The following is a 26,156-nucleotide window of genomic DNA, read 5'->3' as shown; positions in this document are numbered from 1 at the left end:
TGAACCAAATGAGCTAGGTAAAATCTTCATTAATCTTCTGTACCCTACACAATCCAATTTCCTATCTATCCATGTCCTTTAGGGAAAATTATTTCTGCTCTTCTTTCAGTCTTACTATAAGGACATTTTTTATGTGAACTGTGAATTTTTATACTTCATAATTGTGATTGCTGAAGGCTCTCCAAAATAATGTTTTTATGGGAGTGGAGAAGAGTTTGAAGGATTAAAGAAGGTGTTAGGTTCTGTATTTGCCCCTGGGATGGACAGAGACGTTTTCTCCCTTGTGGAAATTCATCCAAGTCTCACTTAGCCTGTCAATATTATACATTGTTTGTAGCTATTTAACTTCATAGTGAGCTCAGTGGGTCTCAAATCTGACTCCCCATTATAATCTATGGAGCATTTACAAATCTGAATGCCCAGGCCACACGCTCAGGGCCTCATTTACCTGGTCTGGAATAGAGCCTAGCAGCAGTGTTTTGTTTTGCTTTTCAGTATCTCCTCAGGAGATTCTAATGTGCAACCAGAGTTAAGAACCACTGAGTTAGAACTTGAGGCTAATGGCTGTTAAGGGTGTACGAATAATTTCTAGAAGAAGTGACAGAGGTTTTTTAGCTTTACTCTGGTCTGTGGATACAGACTAACCTACTTGTTACACTACTGTGTGCAACTGATTCAAGGAAGTCTGAGCAAGACCTGTGGGTGTATAGCCAGATGACCATAAATGAATCAAGAAACCAAACAAATTCTTCTTTCAAGGATAATCTTTGCACTGATGAGGGAGACGGGAGAAGGGAAAGGGAAAGAGGGAATTATTTATTGAGTGCTGGTTGAAAGCAGAGCACATAGGGAAATATGTACACTCTGTGATAGCTGTATCATAAGAGAATGTATCTTATACTTAAAAATAAAATAAATTTCGAAAGCAATAAAACATTCTAAAAAAATCTTGACAACATGAAGCATTTCTGATTCCACTGTCAGGAATTAAACTCTTTGTGCATTCCACAGTTGTCCAAGCATGATTTGAGATTGTCTATAAATGAAGTAAAAGGTTTGGTGATTTTTTGGTTTAAAGTGACCATATTTTATTGATAGTGCCAATATAAGGTTTTAATAAAATATAACTATGGAGAATTAAATGATAAATTGAAAATTGACATGATTTTCCTCTTTCAGTGTAAGTGTTTTGTGAAGAAGCACCTACAACAATTACTGGAAAATTATATCGTATCTATTAATTTTGCTATCTATTTGCAAACTCTATAGAGTGAATTAAATGCATAATTATTTTAAACTCATGAAATTAAGTGCTAAATTCTTTTCAGAAGCATTTTTGGAAATATATTATTAATTATGGAAGTAAATAGCTAATTTGCACATCAGTTTTAAAGAGGAAATTTTCTAAATGATTTAAAGACAATATGTTGGCAATTATATATGTACTATATATTAATTATATTTTAAACTTCACATGATTAAGCAGCTTATTGATTTTTAAATTGTATGATCATCAGACCAATAAAAATCTTTTCACTGATTCAGAAGCAGAAGTGTATAAAATTCACATTAGTTGTTACTAGAGTAAAATGGCTGTTTATGTAATGCTTTTCTGCTTTTCTTTTGGGTGTTTTGCAAGAAATTTTCTCAGTTCTATGTCTTATTTATAGTTATGATGCCCAACAATAGAGAAGAACTCATTGTTGATCAGGATAATGGACCAACCATCAAAAAATTCCAAAGGGAAAATAAAGGTAAAATGATTTTTGCTATTTGATGTACATATACAGATCAGATACTAACTCAATTAAGATCCCAGTGCTATATATTGCATCCACAATTCCCTAAGTCAGAAGAGATCCATACTGGCTTTGGATAAATTCTTTTAGCAGCAAAAAAATAATATTACCTGAAGCTTGTTTATTTGATGTTATAAATAACATATTAGCCCAAAGCTTCTCTGAACCTGTGCTTGCAATCTTTACCCTAAGCCCTTTTATTTTGCCTGATCAGAGACATCTGACTCTCTTTTTATTACATATGCACTTTGTAAACTGTATGTAAATGAATCACCATTTGTTGGTTATGTTTGAAAAACTTGAATTGCTGTCATGGAGGAGAAATATTCCCCTCAACCCTCTAAAGTTATTTTAAAAGTATATACTAATTTGAACATTTCAGATGAAAGTTTAGTAAGTTACTCCAATCAACTATTTACCTAGAATGTTGATAGATACAATGGCAATCCAGCTTTTGATCCATTAACGTACACGTGTCATTTCTGCACAGTATCCAGGTTTTTCATAGGATATCTGTTTAAGGAAGGTAGGGGAGAGTAAGAATTTCAAAGTCATGCTATCTTGATATGAAAGCTGAGTACAACTTTGTTTAAAAAAGTTGTTAAGGTAAGAGTAAAGGAAAATATATCAGCATATGTTACAGGTTCTGCATTATAACTGTGACATGAGTCAGTAACTCTAAGCTAAAGAACATAAGCTAATAGGTAATTTATCAGATGGTCTGAGTGTAATTCACTATAGGGTGCATTTTTCTACCTCTACTAAAGATGCTCAAAATATGTAGAAAAATAAAACCTTCATGAGCTGAAGAGTTAATGGAGAAAATTTTCTTTCTTCTCTCAACTGAACTTGCTTCCTAATTAGTAGATGAGTATTTTAGTTAGAATTTTGGAATAATGTATGATTTTAATTTCATTGATCCATGGTTGGTTTCCTCACGACATGTTTTGTCTTTTTCATCCAAACTCTGAAAGGCTATACCCACCGGGGCCCCAAGATGTAAATGATTGATTTCAGAAAAGTTGTCAGAATTGAAGAAATCAGTGTCAGTATATTAAACTACCCAAACTCTTACACAGGTAATGAAATTGTCGTTAAAGATGAAACTTCATTCATAACCCAGCAACAATTTGTTCCTGAAACCTCTTGCCCAGCTAGGCATGACTGTTTGAAGGACAGTTTGGTAGTAAAGCAGCTTTTCTAAGAAAATCTCAAGCTGTCCATGATGCATACAATTCCGTCAAAACTGCAAACCCCATACGTCAAAATGGCATTTAGGACTGGCCTGCGTGCTGCACTGTTCAAGTACACACTGCTGTGTCTTATGAAAAATCAGCTGGAGTGCTAGTACAGATGTATAGTAACTGATTTTCATAAAATACACAGTGGTGTTCTCTGGCATTTCTGAATCTCTTGCTGTGGAATGGCACAGTTATTCTCATTTCAAATAGGTTGGTCACATACCCTGATGAGGACATTAATAGACAGGAGTGGCATATTAAATTGTACTTTCCTTATAGAGGAAAGCCTTCTTTTAAGTGAGATTTTCTGTGTCAAGTTCTACCAGTTGCTTTGTGTTATTAAGATAAAATATATTTTCCTAGAATAGATTTTAGTTCTTAAAAGGGAATGCAGTTAAAGTAGAAATTGCAACATTTATTAAGGTTGACAAGTAGGCAGTTTATACAACTGTGGCAAACATATGTTTTCACATCTGTTTTGAGTAATATCATGATTTTAAAAATGATTTATAGCTCTGGAAATTATAAAATGCCAGCTTTGCTATTATGTGGAAATTTTGAGAAAATGAAGGAATACCATTAAAGTATGTTACCCATAGCCCGCCTCTTACTCTACCTTGTAAAATTGGGTGATAGTGTGAAACATGTCTCAAATGAGAATTTGCATTTTGCCTTCAATTTTCACATGCAGCCATTTCAAAGTCTATGTGATCTGACCTTTCCTGGCAGTGATGTCCAATTCGACTTTGTCCAGTATACCTTACCAAAAGTGTTACTTTAGATTTAACTCAAGTATTTTGACTAAACTGACCGGTCAGTCAAGTGAAGCCTTTGATTTTATTTTTCCACAGACTTAGTCGAACAAACTGACCAAATCCATCGCATGTTATGACATTGTGTTACATGGTCTTTAACAATCAGTTCTGGAATTCTTTAGAGTAGAGCCTTTGGGACTATCTACCCTACTTATGTGGAAGCAAAAACACAAAGGAAGAAGACCCTCTTCCCTGGGCAGCCACTGGTCTCCCAAACTGCTGACAGGAATAGGGGCTTTTTGATATTTTACATTTTGTATTGAATGCATTTATTGAAAACTTTATATGTAGAAGAAGCACTGATAATCGAATCTGGAATTCTATATAATCATCGGAACAATAAAAGGTATCATCTAGCCCAAGACTTGAGTCCACTGGACCATTACATTTTAAATCAATCTACTGGCTACAGATGAAAAGCTAATAGCTTTAACATCCTTTGATTATAAGAATCTAAATTAAAGTACTATCATATTTATTTTTATGCAAAAAGACTAATTTCAGTTTAGAGGAGGGTTTTGGCTTTATATTGACACTATAATAATGTAAATATTTTCTATTCAATCAGATGCTGCTCTCTATCTATTCCTGAGACAATCTCAGATACTACACTATTTTTTTTTGGAAGGTGTGTGGAAATGATTATGACCCTGGTTAAAATGGAAAATATATCTGTTGAATATTATATTTTTTGAATAAGAGAAACTAAAGTATTGGACCAACTGAAATGCAAACATCATTACAAATAAACTTTATGGGGAAGGTAAAATACATAAAGGGAAGTGAAAAATACAATTGTGTGCATTTCATGCTATTCAGTGATTCTAAATAGAAAAGAGAACAAGGAACGTATCTTAGAAGTTTTCTTTGAATTACATACATTTAAAAAACTTTTTATTTAGAAACAACTGTAGATTCAAAGTAAGTTGCAAAAAGAATACAGAAAGATTCCGTGTACCCTTTGACCAGTTTCTCCCATCGCAAAACCTTACATAATTATAATCTGATGCAAAAATCAGAAAATTTACATGGTATATTCACACATCTTATTCATATTTCACCAGTTTTACATGCACACATTGGTGTGTATGTCTCTTTGTATATCCTTCTATTGAATTTTATCGCATGTGTAGATTTGTGTAACACCACCACAACCAAGATATAGGACTTTTTCATCACCACAGGGATGTGTCTCCTGCTATTCCTTTATTGTTTCCCTCCCCACTCCATGATCCCTAAGCCCTGAAAATCACTAATCTGTTTTCCATCTCTATAATTCCATCATCTGAAGAATGTTCTAAAAATAGAATCATACAGTATGTGACTTTTTGAGTTTTTTTTTTTTTACTTAGCTAAATTCCCTTGATACCCTTCCAAATTGTTGCATGTGTCAATAGTTTTTTTTTCCTTTTTTATTACTGAGAAATATTTCATGGTATGTTTCAAAGTTTGCATAACCATTTTTCCATTACAGGTCATCTCATTGTTTCCAGTTTTTGCTTTTTATTAATAAAGCTTGTATGAACACTTATGTACAGATTTTTATATCAATATAATTCCATTTCTCTGGGACAAACGTGCAAGAGCTAGATCATATAGTAAGTGTATGTATAGTTTTATAACAAACCGCTAATCTATCTTTATTTTTATATTCTCACTAGCTGTATATGAGTTCTCCAGGTTCTCCACATACTTATCAGCATTTTGTGTTGACCCTTTTAAAAAAATTAGCTCTTTTCATAGGTGTGTGTAATGATATCTCAGTATAGTCTTAATTTTCGATTATCTAATGGCTAGTGATATTGAACCCTTTGTCTGTATGCCCTCTTGTTGAAATATTTCTTCATGTCTTTTCCCCATTTTCTAATTGTTTTGCCTGTTTTTATATCATTGAATTTTGAGTTTTCTATATATTCTACATATAAATCCTTTATCAAATATGTGGTTTGCAAATATTTCCCCTACTTTATAGCTTGTTTTTTATAACCTCTTAAAAATATCATATGCAGAGCAAATTTTTATATTTCATGCAGTCCAATTTGTCATTTTTCTCTTTTATGGTGCTTTTGGTGTCAAATCTAAAATCTATTCACATAGCCATAGGTCCTGAAGATTTTCTCCTATGTTTTCTGCTATAAGTTTTAAAGTTTTACCTTTTATATTTATAATCATGATCTCAATCAAGTTTTTTTTTCCTGCTCCAGCACCATTTTTTGAAAAGGCTATTCTTCCTCCACTCCGCTTTTGTAGTTTTGTCAAAAATCAGTCATCTGTACTTATCCAGGACTATTTCTGGGTTCTTTATTCAATTTTATCTATCTATGATTCTATCCTTCTGTCAGTACCACAGTCTTTATTATTGAAGCTCATTGTAAGCTTTAATACCTGATAGAATTACTCCTCCTACTTTATTATTTTTTCAAGATTGTCATGGCTATCCTAGAGACTTTTTCATATGTTTTGCAAAAGAAAGTATATGTCAATAAAACTCCTTGCTGGGATTTTGATAGGAATTACATTAAAATTGCAGATTAATTTGGGAAAAATTTACATCTTTACTATTTTAAGTCTTCCAATATATGAATATAGTGTGTCTTTTCATTTATTTACATTTTCTTTGATTTCGTTCATCAATAAATTTAGCTTTTTGCATACAAGTTCTGTACAAGATTTGTTAGATTTATACTTAAGTATTTCATTGTTTGTATAATTGTTAATGTTTGTATAATTATACATGGTTTTGTACTTTCAGTTGTCACACTACCTCTTTCTTAGTATGTAAAAATACTGTTGATTTTTATATGTTGATTTTGTATCCTGCCATCTTAACCTCACTCATTAGCTCTAGAAAACTTTTGGTTGGTTTTAATCTTTAGGATTGTCTACATAGACAGTCAGGTCATGCCATCTACAAATAAAGGAAATTTATTTCTGTCTTTTTGATTTATGGGACTTTTATTTGTTTTTTTTTTGGTTTATGTTGTAATGTTTTCTTTTTTTCTTATTCATGTATAGTTTATTTACAGTGTTATGCTATTTTCTGGTATACAGCATAGTGATTCAGTCATACACACATATATATTCTTTTTCATGTTCTTCTCCATTATAGGTGATTACCAGATGTTGAATATAGTTCCTTGTGCTATACAACAGGACCTTGTTGTTTACCTGTTTTATATATAGTAGTTTGTATCTGCTAATCCTAAACTCCTAACTTATCCCTCCCCCTTCCCTTTCCCCTTTGGTAACCATAGTTTGTTTTCTATGTCTGTGAGTCTGTTTCTATTTTGTAAATGAGTTTATTTGCATCATATTTTAGATTTATGGGATTTTATTCTTTTTTTTTTTTGCCTTATTGTCATGGCTGGAACTTCAGTACTACATAGAATAATAGTGATGAATGTGGACATCCTTGACTTCTTCCTGATTTAAGCAGGAAAGCATTCAGTTTTTCAACATTATGTGTGATGTTCTCTGTAGATTTCTTTGTAGATACTCTTTATCAAGTTGAGGTAATTTATCTCTGTTGTCAACTGGCTGGGTTTGTTTCATGAATGGGTGATGCATTTTGTCAAATGTATTTTCTGCATATGTTTTTAGGACTGTATAATTTTTTTAGCCTGTTGATATTCAGGAGGGATTGGCCTGCAGTCTACTTTTTTGCAATGGCTTTGTATTTAGTGTCAGAGTAACACTTGTCTCATAAAAATGAATGGGGAGGGGTTCCTTCTATTTTCTGGAAGAAGTTATGTAGAATTGGTGTCAATTCTTTTTAAAATGTTTGGTAAAATTATTCAGTGAAACCATTTGAGCGCAAAAATTTCATTTTGAGGATATTTAAAAACTCTAGATTCAATTTCTTTAATAGTTATAACAATACTTGGACTATTTTTCCCATTAGACAAGTTTTGACTGTACTTTTTAAGGACTTCCTCTGTTTACTCTAACTTATTGAATTTATGTGCATAGTACTGTTTGTAGTATTCCTTTTAATTCTTTTGATATCTGTGGCACACTAATATTGGTAATTTGTGCCTTCTCTTTTGTGTTTGTCATTCCAGCTAGAGGTTTTCAAATTTTATCGATCATTTCAAAGAATCAGCTTTTGTTTCTTTGATTTTCTTTATTATTGCTTTTTCTTGCAGTTTCATTTTTTTTCCTGCTTTGACCTTTATTGTTTGTTGCATTCTTTTCTGCTTGGTTTGGTTTTATTTTGCCCTTCTTTTTGCTAGTTTCTTAAGGTGGAAGATTAGATAATTTACCTGTTTTCTCTTTTATAATATAAGCTTTTAATGCTATAAATTTCCTCTCATTACTGCTTTAGCTGAATTCCACCATTTTGATATATTGTATTTTTATTTTCATTCAGTTCAAAGTGTTTTTAAGTATTTACTCATATTTTGCTCTTTCCATTATTCTTTATTTCTTCTTGATGGTCAAATTTTCCTTTTCATTTCTGTTCTGTTTAGAGAATTTTCTTTAGACATTCTTTTAAAGTAAGCTGGCTGGCAACAAATTCTCTTAGTTTTCCTTCATCTGACACTATCTCCATGTCTCCTTTATTCCTGAGGGATATTTTCACCAGATATATAATTCTGGGTTGATGATTATTTTTTTAGCACCTGGAAAATGTTGTACCATTTCCTTCTGGCCACCATGGTTTCTGATGAGAAATACACTGCGTTTGAATTCAGTTTCCTTTTTCTCTGATAGGTAATGGGTTGTTACTTTCTGGCTACTTTCAAGATTTTTTCTTTTTCTTTGGTTTTAGAAGTTTGAAAATGATGTGTCTTGGTGAAGATTTCTTTGGATATATTCTGTTTGGGATTTGTTCATCTTCTTGAATGTGTAAGTGTATGTCTTTTGACAAATTTGGGGAGTTTTCAGACCTTATTTCTTTGAGTAGCTTTTCAGACTTTCCCTCTTTCCCCTTTCCTTCTGGGACTCCCAGTGATCCAAATGATGGATCTTGTGTCATAGTCCCACATGCCTCTGTAGCTCTTTTTCTTTCTGTTTGTTTTTTCTAAGTGTGTTTTCTCCCTCTTGTTCAGCTAAGTAATTTCTATTTTTCTATTTTTAAGTTCACAGATTCTTTCCTCTGCCCTTTTCACTCTATCTATTGAGCCTACTCATTGAGTTTTACATTTTTTATTATTGTAGTTTTCAGTTCTAAAATGTCCATTTGCTTCTTGAACTTTTTACTATTATTTTTGCTATAACTTTCCATTTCTTTTCTGACATTTTCTATTCTTTTATTTGTTTCACATATCTTTGTAATTATTCATTGAAGTATTTTTATAATGACTGCTTTAAAATCCTTTTCAGATAACTACAATATCTATGGAATCTTGGTGTTGCTGGCTGTTCATTGTTTGTTGTTATTCAAGTTGAAATATTCTAGGTTTTCGGTTTGACAAGTGATTGTTTTATTGAAACATTGACATGTGAGACTCTGGATCTTATTTAAATCTTACATTTTTTCAGGGCTCTCCTGACACAGCTCTGGTCGGGTAAGGGAGGCAACACTGCCTCATTTCTGCTAGGTATCTAGGGGAGTCCAGATTCTCCACTCTGCCTCCATTAATATCCTGGGACAAGGTAGTGCAACATTAGTGCTGGATAGGGGTAGGAGTTCAGGCTCCTCATTCCACTGATACCATCCTGTCTGGAAGGGGTTTCTAATCTCCCTGTGGCCTTGCATGTAGCCTCATTCCCACTGAACAGTGGTGACTGTCTTGATTTTCCAGTAAATCTTCTCTGATAACACCCCAAATGGGAGGGTGAAGGGTACTGGATAGAAGGTGGAAGTCTAGGCTCTCCATGTAGTCTCTACTGACACTGTGTATGAGGGGAATGACCTCATTGCTGCTAAGCACTGATTAAAGTCCTGAATCTCTGTTAAGCCTTCTTTTCTGACATCTCCCTTGCCAGTGGTGGTGGGGTTTGAAGGGCATTGGCACATCTCATTACAGCCTGGCAAGAGTGAAGATTAGGTTTTCCCATTTTGCCTTTGCTGATGGAGTGTGGTTGTGGCTGCATATTTTTCTGGGGTGTTTGTCTGAAATAGAGCAGTTATTGCCTAAAAGATTTTAGTATTACCCACTCCTGGTCCTTTGGTTAGACACATCACACTTATACTGGGAATTTTATTTTTTATGCCTGTGCCTATTGGTGTTTGTAGATTGCTGGTTTTTCCAGTAGTCAGTCAGGAATACATGAGGCAAAAAGAAATCCCAGGGGATTCACTGTTGTGTTATTCCTTAGGTCCCAATGTCCCTAACGGGTCTACCTTTCTCTACACATTCAGACTTCTTATATTTGTTTTATACATAATGCCCAGTTTTATTACCTGTGCTTAGAGGAAGGAATAGGAAAAAATATATTTTCTCCATTTTTTGGAGACAGAAGTCTCTCTACCTCTCCTTCATTTTTTAAAAATTGAGATGTACCACATATATAATAAAAGTCAAACATTTAATATGTACAATTCAGTGTTTTCAATATATTCTCAAGGTTATGCAAACATTGCTACTATTTAACTCCAGAACATTTTCATAAACCAAAAATGAAACCCTGTACCCATTAGTAGTCACTGCCCATTCCCCATTACTCAGCCTCTGAAAATCTCAAATCTGATTTCTATCTCTGTGGATTTGCCTAATCTGGATTTTACATATAAATGAAATCATACAATATGTGGACTTTTGCAGCTTCCTTCTTTCACTTAGCATAACGATTTCAAGGTTCCTCCATGATGTAGAATGACTCAATACTTTATTTCCTTCTTATGTTTGAATATTATTCTACTGTATGCATACACTACATTTTGTTTAACCATTCATTAGTTGATGGGCATTCAGGGTGTTTCCGTATTTTGGCTATCAATAATGCTGCTGTGAACATTGATGTGTCATTTTGTGTTCACTTATGTTTTCATATGTTTTCTGTGTATGCCTTGGAGTTGAATTGCTGGGCCATATATATGGTAACTTTATATTTAATCTTTTGAGGAACTACCACAAGCCACTGTTTTCAAAAGTGGCTACAGAATTTAACATTTCCAACAGCAATGTATGAAGGTTCCAATTTCTACCACTCTATCTTGTCCAACACTTAACTATTATCTGTCTTTTTGATTATAGCTATTCTACTGGGTATGAAGTGTTATCTTGTGATTTTGGCTTGCATTCCTTGATGAATAATGATTTTGTGTATCTTTTTGTGTGCTATTGTCCATTTGCTTATCTTCTTTGGAGAAATATCTACTTAAGGCCTTTTCTTGTATTTTTAAATTGAATGTCTTTTTGTTTTCAAGTTTTTAAGAGTTCTTTATATATTCTGGATACAAAAACTTTATCAAATATATGTTTTGCAAATATTTTATCTTATATCTTATTCTGTGGATTGTGTTTTTACTTTTTCTCCATAGTGTTTTTTGATAAAAAAAGTTTTTAATTTTAATAAAGTTCAACTTATATATTTTTCTTTTTCCGTATATGCTTTTGCTGTTGTATCTAAGACTCCTTTGCCAAAACCAAATGGTACTCCTTGAAGATATATATACTCCTAATTCTTTGATCTAAAAGTGTTATAATTTAGCCCTCACACTTAAACCTATCTTCTTTTTCAAGTTAAATTTTGTGTTTGATATTAGGCAGGGAACCACTTTCATTCTTTTGCAGGTTGGTATCCAATTTTCCTACTACAATTTATTGAAGACACTATTATTTCCCCCATAGAATTCAGTTGGCGCCATTGTCAATAAAAATCACTTGACCATAAAAGGGTTTATTTCTGGACTCTTAATTATATTCCATGATCGATATGTCTATCCTCATGCCAGACTTATGTTTTGATTACTGTAACCTTATAGTAAGTTTTGAAATTTAGGAATATGAGTCCTCCAACTTTGCTCTTTTGTTTTTTCAAGATTATTTTGGAAGTTATGGGTCCTTATATTTACATAAGAAGTTCATGATCAATATCTGCCTAAAACAAACAACTGGAATTTCTGTAGGGAGTATTATAGATCAGTTTGGGGAGTATATGCCATCAGAACAATATTAAGTATTTTGATCCATGAACATATGGGATGTGTTTCCATTTATTTAGGTTCTCTTCAGTCTCTTCAACAATGTTTTGTAGTTTTCAGAGCATAGTTTTGCACTTCTTTTGTTAAGTTTATTTCTTTTTAATTTTTAATGTTTTAATTCAATTGTAAGTGAAATAGTTTTATTGATTTCAATTTTGAATAGTTCACTGCTAGTGTATAGAAATACATTTGAATTTTCTATATTTAATTTGTATTATTCAACCTTGTTGAACTTGGCTATTAGGTCTTATGGTTTTTCTGTAGATTCTTTAGAGTTTTCTATATATAAAACCATGACATCTGAAAATAGACATAATTTTATTTCTTTTTTCTGTGTCATGAAAATTTCTCTCTCTGTTTTCAGTTAGGAGTTTTACAATCTCAGGTCTTATGTTTAAGTTTTTAATCCATTTTGAGTTGATTTTTGTGTATGCTAAAAGTGTTTAATTTTATTATTTTTCATGTGGATATCCAGTTTTCCTAGAACCATTTTTGTTGCAGAGACTACCCATTACCCTTTGTGTAATTTTGGCACCATTATCAAAGATCAGTTTACCATATATGCGTGAGTTTATTTCTGAGCTCTCTAATGTGTTCCATTGGTCTATATGTGTATTTTTTTATGCCAGTACCATGCTGTTTTGATTGGTGTAGCTTTGGGTTAGGGTTAGGGTTAATTTTAAGTCAGGAAGTATGATGCCTCCATCTTTGTTCTTTCTTCATATTGCTTTTCCTATGTTGGGTGATTTGTGTTTCCATATGAATTTTAGAATTTTTTTTCTATTTCTGTAAAAAATGCTATTAAGGTTTTGATAGTGATTGCATTGAATTTCTACATCACTTTGGGAAGTATGGACAATATCAAGCCTTCCAATTACTGAACGTGAGATTTTTCCATTTATTTGTGTCTTTAATTTCTTTCATTGATATTTTGTAGTTTTCAGTGTGAAAGTTTTTCTCTTTGGTTAAATCTATTCCTAGCTATTTTATTCTTTTTGATGTAATTGTAATTGAGATGGTTTTCTTAAATTTATCTTCCTGGTTGTTCTTTATTAGTGTATAGAAACATAGCTGACTTTTATATGTTGAATTTGAATCCTACAACTTTAATGAATTGGTTTATCAGTTCTAAATGGTTTTTTGGTGGAGCTTTGGGGACTTTCTACATGTCATATTATGTCATCTGCAAAAAGAGATATTTTAACTTTTTTTTAATGTTGAACTAACCTTTTGTTCCTTGGATAAAATAGTCTTGGTCATGATGTATAATTTCTTTTATGCATTGCTGAATTTTGATTGCCTGTATTTTGTTGAACATTTTTGCACTTATATTAATAATTGTTGTTGTCCCATACTTTATCATCCCTTTCTTGTGATGTCTTTGTCTAGTTTGAGTATCAAGGAATTACTGCTTCATACAATGAATTGGGGAACTGACCTTATAGAACTAGTTGGGAAGTGTTCTCTGACTTCATTTTGATCTAACAGATTCCATTAGTGGAAGAAATATTGTACAATTTTGAGATACTCCTTTGACAAAAGAGAATTAATTTTTACAGTGATGAAAGAAGGATAGATAAAACAGGTGCACAACACCTGAAACAGCACTAAGCAAATGGGATAAGGGGATTAATCCTCCAGAACTTTTCTAACAATTAAATGAAAGCATCCAGATGAGGTGAACCAAGCAGAAACAATGAGCTGAGAAACCAAGGTATACATTAAATTAGAAGATTTTTAAATGCACTGTTATTTTATAATACCTGCAGATTGTTTGACCTATTACAGTTTGGATAGACATTTTTCATGCCATTTTTGAAGTAAATAGCAAGGCATGATTTTATATGTGTCCTTAATGATGTTTCTGCTGGTAGATATGCATCTTTATATCTACTTATATTATACTTATATCTCCAGATTAAAGATTAACCATTATTTTTCCCATTTCATAAAACCATGACAAAATAAAGCCTTTAATAACAATATTTAACATTCTCAATGAAAATGACAAGGAGTTTTGAAATAACTTAAACTATCCATATCTCAATTTCTATTACCCATATCTGAAAATCATGTTAGAACAGAGTCTGATGCTGCTTATAAGGATGTAGTTACTATAAAAAGCACTTCTGGGAATAATTTGACAATCTAAAACCAGACAGATCAAGCTAGTAGTTTTTATCTTTTAGAAAACCCTTTCTAGTTCTTTTTTCCTTCATATAGTAATTTGTCAGGATCAGCTGCAACACTTTTGATACTGTCTGACCTGTTTTGATCATTATGACTGGATTTCACATTTTAAAAATTATTTGCAACTGATTTAGAGATTTATCATAGTTTTCAAACATCCTTATTTAGATTATAAGCTTAAAAGCCAGTAATAACATATAAAACAAACTGGGTGTAACAAGAGAGTATTTCTATTCCTCTTAACCAAGAGCCTTTCTTACTAATGAATGAACCACAGTATGTGTGTGTGTGTGTGTGTGTGTGCACGCACAGCCTTTTTAAGAGTGCTAAATTCTAAAAGCAGTATTTGAGATTATATTGAATTAAAATGTGAGAGCTCAAATAAGATAAGCTTATTTGTTATTACTAATTCTACAGTAATAGTTTCATGGTCATATTCATAAAACTCTGGCCTAAGAAACTTTCTGTGATGTTATTAGAATAGTATTACCTGATTACATGGTCTATATTCAGGTTTAAGCTAATTGAAAATAGAGTCATTTGAATATAAATGTAAAAAGTAGATTGATTAACTTGATTCCTTCTTATAAAACACAGCACTTTTAAAATACATTTTACTCTCTTCTCTTTTTCTAAACTTTCAGTTACTTATCAGTCTGGCAATATTTGTTATGCAAGGACAAAATCTGCAGTTACTATTTAGAAAACTGATATATTCTGATCAAAAACAACTTATTTATAATTCCAGTGACAAATCAAATAGTCATATTAATGTCTTTCTATTTATTCTAATTTAGTTATCTTGGTCCTTCAGAATTTATTTTTTAAGATAATAGCATCACATGTTAATTACTATAACCATGGAATGATCATGTGTATTTTTAAAACTCAAACTTATAATTTTTAGATTTAATCTTCTAATAATGTTTTCCAGGTTTTTAATTATTTATTCTGGATGTATTTGTTTGGATGACTGTATTATACAAGTTCCCATGTAAAACTAAAAAAAATATTTAAAATTCTTTCTTATGAATGATCTTGTTAAATACTTTAGTAGGGAATGTTATAAAAATCTAATGAGCATTTAATATGGCACTGATAGAATAACAAAAAGAGTTTACACATGCACAGTTTTCTCCAGGTCATAATTTGGGCCCTTATGATTTCAATTAATTAATTTTTGTAAATAATGTTTTCTGTGCCTACATTATTTCAAGTGCTGGGAATAATGATGACAGGATATTGTCCCTGTACTCAACTAGCTCACAGAGAATGCTGTAATTCTATTGAAATAAATTAAGTGATATATTCTTTAAATAGAGATTGGTTTCTATGAGTTTAGTATTTGGCATAAAAATCTATACAGTTACATGAATATTTCTAATAGGTATGTTTAATAGTGTTTCTTTTTCGAGTATTTAAAACTCTTTCCCCAGCATTTTGATAGTCATCTGCTAAAGTAACATTTTGCATAAATGTGTTAAAATGTACACCAAGCTCAAATACACAGTGACACATGTGTATTGATTCATTGTAAACATATACTGAGAATTCTGCTTTCAACAATATGTCAAATTAGATACACAGAAAGGCTTTCCTGCCCCAATTAGATTAGAGGAACATACATTTTAATGCATTGTTGATTCACAAGAGGTAAACCCCAGTGAACCAAAAAAAGGGAGAAAGATGGACAGAAAGAGAAAGGGAGAGAAAAAGGAAGAAGAGGAAATAATGAAGAAGTGAAAAAAGAAAAGAAAGTATGCACAGATTTGAAAAACAAAAGTTCAAGAAAGCAGCTGAAAAATAGTAATTAATAAGTTAATAGGAAAGCTGGATTGCCATAAAGATAAATAGCCATGTCATAAGGAGACCAAAAGACAAAGCCTGGAGCCAAAAAGCAAGGGAAGTTTGAGACTCTTGCATTAAGCCAAGGTCTTTATATCAGGAGCACTCTCAGAATCCTAGCATAAATTCATACTTTTTTTTTTCACTGAAGAAAAACATCTCTATTTTAGGTTCTTGAGATTCTCACAATTAAATTTAACTAAATATGAGCTCACAAGAAAAAAAGATGTCTTCAAACAGCCAAGGAATCAAGCCACCATAAGAGAGAGCCACAGAAACAACAAACCATAGATTTAGACCCTTAAGGGACTCAGATATATAATTGTTTTACACTTCATATAAACTGCCTAAAGAAATTTTAGAATGAGATTAAATTAATGATCAAGAAACTCAAGGTTATCCTAAACTGCTCAACATATTTTAAAGTACAAAATAGAATTGTTAGAAACAAAAAAAAAATCTTTAAAAGTAAAAGCTTAATGGGTTAAACAACATATTAGACAAAACTAAAAAGAGAAGTCGTGGACTGAGAGATATATCTGGAAAAATTATCTAGGGTATAGTACAGATAGATAAAGAAATGGAAAATATGAGAGTTTAAGACAAATGAGTATAGCACAAGAAATTTCAACACCTATTTAGATGGATTCTCAAAAGAAGGTAATAGAGAACATAGAAGAGAACAAATATTCAAAGGGAAAATTACTAAGAAATTTTAAATAACTTGTCTCTGAAATCAGAATTAATTTAATTGAGTAACAATGTTGTCTGTAATTGGAAACAGCATGTGCAGGGTACCTTTCATAAAGTTCAGCGGTTCTGCGAAAGAGAGAGTGGATAGTGGCACGAGGGTGTAATAGACGTCAAGAATGCTTTTTTTTTTTTTTGAGGGAAAAATATTTTTTCTTGATTTGAGGGTTAGAAGCCATTGTGAAGAAATTTTATGTCAAATCATCTAGCTTATGAAATTGTGGTCAGTAAATGTCTATGGAACCCAAATCATGGATGAAAAGGAAATCCTACACTTTCTTAAACAGTCTAGCTGAATTAGGCTATACTAAGTGAGAATACAATATTTTTACATCAGTACATTAATTGTCCTCTACATTTAAGACTTTTATCTTGCTGAATTGAATAACCTTGGCATGGCTAATGGTTTACTTCTGTGAATACAGAATGCGTATTAGACATCGATTCTCTTGGATTTATGTGTTGTAATCTTTACAAAGTGGACAATACAAAGAGAGATGCAAAATGAAAAAGTCTATGAAAAGCTAATCTTCAGTGCTCTGAAAAAGATGTAGAAATTGAGAGCCACTGAAGAGAGAAGCCAAAGTGCCAATTACTATTTCACCCAGCATGCTACTTTGAAAGCACTATGTAATGTTTACTTCGTTTGCTGTTTTCATCCATACAGATTTTTAGTACTAATTTCCTGTTTGACAGAGTGCATTTCCTCTCATAGAAAATCACTGATAGTTTAATAAATAAAAAGTTAATATAGAGGTGGACAACTTTAAACATGGGCTCCATTAAACAACTCTATTTGAAGATACAGGATATTATGAGAAAGGAACATTCATATAGATGCATTTTGATAGATACACATTATACATCTGTGTTAAGCCTGATATCATTCTATGTGTATCCATATCCATATATCTAATATCCTGCCTTCCAAGCAAAAGAGAGAGAATATGTATTAAAAGATAAATGCAAGTTGCTATTTGTTTTTTGACATACTTGTTAGAATTCCCCCAGGTATTACAAATTAAAAAGCATTTAGATGGAAGCGAACTACAAGAAATTATTTTTAAAGTTTTTAAATAATACTTGTTAAATGTAAAAATAGATGAACAAACAAAAGATTCAAACCATCCTGGATTCAAACCATCATTTAACTGCAAAAGGATTGCTGTTATAACTCCCTCAAACAACAGTGATCTGAAAGCCATCATTTAGATCAATGGAAATATAAGACACAAAATACCTTATGTCTCTAAATTAGAGTCTACAAATGGTTATTCTCAAATAAATAGTGCTTTTTAAAATAAATCCTCATAATTTTTGTGCTATTTGTTGAGTGTGGAAATGAGAGAAAGGTGAGTTTATTCCCCACACCTTCATATTCTTTCTTTGATGGCCTTCCATTCATAAGGTGCTTTGCTAGTCCCTGGAATCAGGAAGTCAGCTCCCAGATAATTGGGAAAATTGAGTATTTTTATTCTCTATAATGGATAGAAAGAGTAGAGATCTGTGCATGCTGCTAATTTAAAGTAAGGAAGGCACAGTCTATTTTAAGATGTCAACCTCCCACTTAAAAAAATATCACAAGCAAACTAGTAGAGTGGGAAACTTACATTTGGAATTCAAAGCTCTAAGTCCTTTGTCACAGCTTTCCTACATACTAGCTAATATATCTAGTACATAATTGACCTTTGATAATATAAATAAATTAAGTAGTTAATCAATGACAAATTAGACAGATTAATCTCTCTAAGCCTTAGTTTCCTTATCTGTAAGATGGAAATAACATGTGTTCTCAGTGTTGGTCCAAAAATCAGTCATATAGATGAACACAAGACTATTTTTTTACATTGTCAATTTAGAGTTATTTATATGTATGGTAGTTTTGATTTTGTTTGTTTTAAAAGTGAAGATGTTAAAGATAGAATTTCTTCAAAATTGTTATTAGCAGGATTCTTTTATAATTGTTAGTAAAATAAATCATTAAAAGCAAACTTCTGAATCCCCCCCCACAACAACAGAAATAGATTCTTATCTATTAAGGTCTCCTTTTTGTTTCTCATGTGCCTTAGATCAGTGCAATTAAATATCCCCAATGTCTTGTCAATGTAGCTGTTTCTGTTTCAAAATACTTAGCTAAAATTCCCTTTCCAGACATGTAATCTGAATTTGAATTTCAGGAAAAAAGGAAAACTTTAATATTTAGGCCTATGGATTAGGTACCTACCTGATTTGAAATATCTCTTGTTTCATATATTTTAAGTGATCTAACTCAGAAAATTATATGTTATATTTTTCTCAGTGAAACATATAACAAATGAGAATGGCTGCATTTTTTGTTTTTAGTGGCTGCATTTTTCAGCCACAGATAAAAGAGAGATCATCCTTATGAGGTCCAATTATCTTTATTCATCTTTTCAAGGAAAATTAAAGCAAAATCTTTAGAGATTAACTTCTGTATAAAATATTTTATTATAAGGAGTATGTTAGTTTTCTGTTGCTACCTTTACATATTGCCTCAAACTTAGTGGCTTAAAACAATACAAATTTATTATCTTGCATCTCTGTAGGTCAGGAGTCTGGTATGGGCCTTACCAGACTAAAATCAAGGTTTTGGCAGTCTGTTTTCCTTTCTGGAGGCTCTAAGGGAGAATCTATATCCTGATTTTTTGGATTGTTGGCAGAATTCAGTTCTTTGTGGTTGTAGGACTAAGGTCCCTGTGTTCTCCCTTGAAGGCTGTTCCCAATCTCTAGAAACCATCTACATCATTTGGTTCACACCCTCCTTTGTCCATCTTCAAAGCCAACAATGGTGAATTTAGCCTCCTTATGCTGCATCTCTCTAACCTACCCTTCTCTCTTCCTGTTTAATGATTCATGCAATAAACTAGGCCCATCCTGATAACCCAGAATAGTCTCCCAATCTCATGTCCTTAAGCTTTATCACATCTACAAAGTCTCTTGTACCTTGTAAGGTAACATATTCACAGGTTTTAGAAATTAGGATTTGGGCACTTTGGAGTAGGGTCATTATTTTGCCTACCAGAGAGAGAGAGAGAGTCTTAGTTCCAAAGATATGGTAAAAATGAACAACCACTTTCTAACATTAGATTGGACATCTGAAATACAAAGACAAATGATACCACAATGTGAGGGTAGCTACAAAATAAGGAAAGAGAAAATGAAAAATAATGAAGTAGCTATTGCTTTTTTCCAATCTCTTGAGTCCATTTTTGTGTTACATGCACAGGTAAGAAGTAACAGCATGTGGTAACAATTAATGTTTCCTTTTTTTAAATAAAATCAGTTATGAGGAAATTATTAGAAACAGTGTATAATGATTTCTGGAAAATATGTTAACACTGTTTGGACTTTGAAATAGGGACTTGACAAGTGTGTAAAATTAATACAAAACTGATTTTGAGATGGGAAGAGATTGTCATTCCTCAGATTGTGTGCCAAGATTTGTGTAGTTCCACTGTTAGCATTTGGTCTGATTTCAAAACTGATAAATAATGTTTGCTATGGAAACCACTTTGCTAAAAATAATTTTAAAAGACTATCCTTTTTTGTTTCTTATAACGGTTACATTCAGTTTATTGAAAATATATTATATGTGTATAAAAAAGCTCTGCTTGCATCTGTAGAACAGATTTTAAATCATTCTGAAGTATTGATATTCCCGAAATTGCCTTATTTTATTTGAAATTTTATTCCTTGTTGTCGTTTCTAATTGTAATTTGGATTATCATGACATCTGTTACAGCTGTTTCAAAAACTTGTGAACACTACATTTTAAATGATAGGCTTTTATAAGGAGGGGATATTTACACTTAGCTAAAGGCAAAATGTAATATGATGAACACAGGTCACTGATTTATCTGTGAAACTTACCGTTCCACCTTACATGGGACAGTTTTAGTAAATTCTAGCACTTATTTATCTGAGTGCCATTAATCCAGAAAGATCTCAGCCCCACACAAAAACCTACTTAACTGTTGAATATGAGCAAATGGCCTTTGCTTTCCACAATGTAATAATCAAAGAAAAGGAGTCCCTCTTTATCTGTGGTTTCACTTTCCATGGTTTCAGTTACCTGAAGTCAACCACGGTCTGAAAATATTTAATGGAAAATTCCAGACATAAACAATGCATTCATAAGTTTTCAATTGCATGACATTCTGAGTTTCACGATAAAATCTTGTGCCACCCTACTCCATCCCATCTGGAATCCTGACCAGCAACATCTGCTCCTGACATCCAACCATTAACATAGTCATGGCTGGATGATCTCAAATCACCAGAAGCAGATGATCCTTCTTCTGACTTATCATCATAAGGTCAGTAGTAGCTTAACGGTAAGTCACAATGCCTATGTCATTCACCTCACTTCATCTAATCACATAGGCATTTTATCATCTCATATCATCACAAGAAAGGGGGTGAGTACAGTGCAATAATATATTTTGAGAGAGACCATATTCACATAACTTTTATTAGAGTATATTGCTTTAATTGTTCTATTTTATATTACTTATTGTTGTTAATCTATTGCTGTGCCTGATTTATAAATTAAACTTTATCATAGGTGTGTATGTGTGAGCTGGCCTTGAAATGAGTTAAGGCCGTGGGACCCAAGGCCACAATCAGAGCATGTTTGTAGTGTGCAGTAAATAATGACTGTACAATGCGTCAATTATATAAGATTTAGAACAAAGAAAATAGAAATATGCATGCGCTAGAGATATGCTGTAAGCCTTATGAACAAAGAAATTCACACTGTGCATGTACCGGTAGAAACTAGATAAAAGCAGGACAGCTGCACCATAGGGTGTGCGCACCACCCTGTGGCAATAGAATAAAGTGTTAACCCCACGGTGTCTCCTGCTGAAATCTGTCTGGTGGTATGGCAACTCCTCTTGCATTTTTTCGTTTGGGCCACTCACCTTCTAGAACCCCACGTCAGCCCCCCTCGGCTGACACTATGTATAGGGAAAACCATAATACATGGTTTTCAGTACTATCCATGGTTTCTTTCAGGCATCCGCTGGGGGTCTTAAAATGTATCCCCCACAGATAAGGGGAGACTACTGTAGCTAGCATGTCTTAAGGGACTTAGTATGTGCCATGTATTGTTATAAGTGCTCTGCATGGATTGTCTCATTAAATCCCCACATTAAATTTCTCATTTATGTATGAGAAAACTGAGACCTGGAGAAGTAAAATTTCTTGCCCAAAGTCACACACAAGAAGAATTAGGTTTTATACTCAAGTCATTGGACACATCCTTATTTATTATGTCTTAGTCACTCCTAATATATCAAGATACTGTACCAAGTCATTAAGTTTAGGTTTTAACTAGATTAAAGAGCATGGCTCTGCAGTTTAATAAGTTCTAAGACAAGAGGAAGACATGACACAGCATATTGTAAAAAAACTAATAATTTTAGAATTGAAATCAGAAACCTGGGTTCTAGTCCCACACTCTTCATTTGTCTCATGTGTGACGTTGGACAAATCACTTAATATTTCTCAACCTTGGTTACCTCATTGGTGAAATGGGAGTAATACTTCACTGTATTGTTAGAAAGTTTAAATGAAACAATGTTTATGAATGCACTTTTCACTATACACGTGTTAGACATCAATTATAGGTCTTCAAGATGGTTGGGTGAAGGCTTTTTGTCAATAGTAGAACATGTGCTAGTGAGAGTTATGCCAGGGTAAAACCACAGCAACACCAATTTTAACACCTGGTCTTTAACATGGTGGCACTGAATCATTAAGTTTTTACTCTCTTCTTCCTTTTTTATATATGAATTGCTATTTAAAATGAGATTATTCTAGGTAGGGCAGGGTATAACTCAGTGGTAGAGTGCATGCTTAGCATATACGAGGTCCTGGGTCCAATCCCTAATACTTCTATTAAATAAATAAATAGATAAATAAACAAACCTAATTAGCTCCCCCCAAAAAAGCCACAAAAATAAATAAAATGAAATTATTCTAGACTTTAATAACATTCTAGGAAAACGTATTCTACACGTGATCCACAATTATCTTTTGTTTCTCAATATGTAAAATACTTGAAGAACTATGTGTAATGTAGTAAATGTACAGAAATCTAGTAATTTACCTGACCCCTAGCATGTCATTTTGCTTATTTTTCCCTTCAGGGCCTTTTACAAATCTGAAATTCGAAAGCTAATGTCTTTCACCATTAGCACTTCATTCTTGAAATTATTTCTTTTCTGTCACTTGGCTTTATCCTGATCTTTTTTTTTTTTCTTTCTGGCTACTTTGTTTTTTTTGTTTTTTCCTGCATTTCATTGGTCACCTTCTTTCATTCCTCCAAGTTTAGATGTTCCCTAACATTCTTTCCTCAGAACTCTTCTTTCTCTAAATACTTTCTGTCTTGAAAATCCTGTCCATGTCTGTGGCTTTAACTTCCAGCTCTAAGGAAATGACCCACAAATTATATTATTTCCCTGCTAATATTCTTCAGTGCCTCACACTTGTTTCCTAAAATAAATATTTTCCTGACCCTGGCATTCAAATCCTTAAACACAGTCGTGTCCTGAAAGGTGTTCACCAACTGTTTCTCAATCAGTCAGTCAACAAACAGCCTTGATTTGCAGCATTTGCCAAATTCTGTAGTGTAAATTCTTTACTCTGGCCAGTTTCAAGCTAACAACATTATGTCACTGAACACAGACATGGGAAGAGATGCTAAAAGTCACCACCAGCAAACTAGTGTGAACCAGTTCCAATACACCGCTGCCATTACCACATGTGTTCAAATTTTATCTCCAGCTATATCTTCTTTTTCTGTACCAAATTATATTAAACATTTGTTTGCCGAATGTGCACCACACATTTCTACTTGTATACTTTATAGATTGTTATTTTGTTCATGCTATTGTCTAAATTTGGAAGAGCCTCACACTCCAGTTTTACTGACATCCTAATCAGATTTTCAAGGCCCAGTTCCTTGAAGATTTTTCTGGTATCTGCATTAACTTACCCTATGTTATATTCTTCTGTGAATTGCTTTTACAAATTTCAAACCTTCCTATTTCTTAATATCTTGAGTCCAGGGATTTGTTCTTCCTTTCAGTAGTACTCAGCCCAGTCTTGCTTATCTCTTTAATACCTACAATTGAAACAAATTGTTAGCTGATGGACAGACCAGTCTCTTATTCACAACTACTCAGTATGGTTTGATTTATGCTAGTGATACATTAAAAATGTCTCCTTCCTCGTTTTATAAAGTAACAGAAACAAGTTTTCTTGAAACAGATCACCAATACCCCCAAATCAGTGGTTTAATTTTGTGTAGACTTGACCTATATACAATGAAACATTTCAGTGAACAATTGTCTTTAATAATTAAACGTTACGGATTTAATTGAGTACGGAATTTTACTATTGTAGTAAAATTGATACCACCAAATTCCTGTGCTTTATCTACTTTGGGGCTACATAAGATGTGAATGGCAATAAATTCATTGACTAGACTCTCTGAAGCAATATTTATTGTCTATAATGCTGCTGATTTGTATTCTACCCGTAGCATTATTTAAACATATATTTCTCTCCTTCTTCTCTAGTTTAAGCAAAATATCACAAAGAAAGAAATGTCCCTTAAGTATTCACATGATATTTGCATTTTCTCTAGAAAGCATCAAGGAAGGAGGGCACCTGCCAGAAATGTGGGTGAGTGGGTACTCTGAGAATCTATTTGCATAAATAATTAGAGTATAGGCTTTTAGTGATTTCTCCTCCAGGTACTATTAACTGAATTATAACTGATGTCAGCTCTTAATTTGACCTTTTCATTTATTTGCCGCTCTGTGAATTCTCTTTGGCAAATTTATATCTCAGGTTAACTCAGGTGGTTTAGGCTATATTTATCTACATTTAATGAATTAAGCAATCAACAGATATGCATGAAACAATACATGGGCTCTGTTCAAAGAACTAGGTGAGAAAACTGGGGAACAGAAAGAGTAGGCAATCTGGCCACTTGAACACAGTTCATAAAGCATCATACTGGAATTTGAACACAAGTGTGCAATGTTCTTTGCCCTATAACACACTGCCTGACCACCTTCATAAAATATCTCCTGGATATTGAGCTTGCTGGTTTTTTTTTTTCTTCCTGTTAAAAAAGAGTTCACCCAATAAAAATTTCTAGATGAAATGGCAGGAAAAGTCAGTGAGAGCTCACTGTGGAGCATCAGGAGTTTCAGGGTAGGGTTAACATTTTATTTGACAGGTCTTAGAGTAATGTGATCAAAACACTGTCTTTGAAAGGTGAATCTATTGGTCATTTGCAGGATGGGTTAGCATAGGGAAAAATTAAGCCTGTGTTTGCTCAAAAAATTGAGATTTGGGAGCATGCTGTAGTTTAAGCAGAGCAATTAGAATGGAAAAATATCTTAAAATCATATGGCATATTTCACAATCAAAATAATTTGCTGCTTTGAATTATTCCCTGTATTGGATTTTCCTTTCTTTGGGATCATCCCTTTGTATAGATAATTAAGAAATGCTGTAATATATCATAACAAGTAGTTTCCCTATAGGGTAGCATATGGAATAGTATTTCTGTTTCTTTTTCCTTTTTTAACATTTTTTATTGATTTATAATAATTTTACAATGTTGTGTCAAATTCCAGTGTAGAGCACAATTTTTCGGTTATACATGAACATATATATATTCATTGTCACATTTTTTTCTCTGTGAGCTACCATAAGATCTTGTATATATTTCCCTGTGCTATACAGTATAATCTTGTTTATCTATTCTACAATTTTGAAAACCCAGTCTATTCGTTCCCACCCTCCACCCCCTTGGCAACCACAAGTCTGTATTCTATGTCTATCAGTCTATTTCTGTTTTGTATTTATGCTTTGTTTGTGTGTGTGTGTGTGTGTTTTTTTTTTTAGATTCCACATATGAGCAATCTCATATGGTATTTTTCTTCCTCTTCCTGGCTTACTTCACTTAGAATGACATTCTCCAGGAGCATCCATGTTGCTGCAAATGGTGTTATGTTGTCAGTTTTTATGGCTGAATAGTATTCTATTGTATAAATATACCACTTCTTTTTATCCAGTCATTCTTTGATGCACATTTAGGCTGTCTCCATGTCTTGACTATTGTAAATAGTGCTGCTATGAACACTGGGGTGCAGGTGTCATCCTGAAATAGGGTTCCTTCTGGATATATGCCCAGGAGCAGGATTCCTGGGTCATATGGTAAGTCTATTCCTAGTCTTTTGAGGAATCTCCATACTGTTTTCCACAGTGCCTGCATCAAACTGCATTCCCACCAGCAGTGAAGGAGGGTTCCCTTTTCTCCACAGCCTCTCCAGCATTTGTCATTTGTGGACCTTTGAACGATGGCCATTCTGACTGGTGT

The 26,156-nt window shown here is 32.9% G+C and overlaps 1 protein-coding gene across 2 annotated transcripts in view; it reads left to right on the top strand.

Moving 5' to 3' along the window:
* Positions 1–26,156, top strand: part of DACH2 (dachshund family transcription factor 2) — a 496,681-nt gene that overhangs the window by 414,256 nt on the left and 56,269 nt on the right. For both annotated transcript variants that reach the window (XM_064483001.1, XM_031446133.2), the window contains one exon: positions 1,671–1,754. In XM_064483001.1, coding sequence (XP_064339071.1) covers positions 1,671–1,754 — 84 coding nt within the window. The remainder of the gene's footprint in view (positions 1–1,670; positions 1,755–26,156) is intronic.

The sequence above is a fragment of the Camelus dromedarius genome, chromosome X, assembly GCF_036321535.1.
Source record: "Camelus dromedarius isolate mCamDro1 chromosome X, mCamDro1.pat, whole genome shotgun sequence".
In the NCBI taxonomy this organism is placed as follows: domain Eukaryota; kingdom Metazoa; phylum Chordata; class Mammalia; order Artiodactyla; family Camelidae; genus Camelus; species Camelus dromedarius.
Note: the sequence above shows the minus strand (reverse complement) of the source record. Positions and strands in the feature narration are given on the sequence as shown.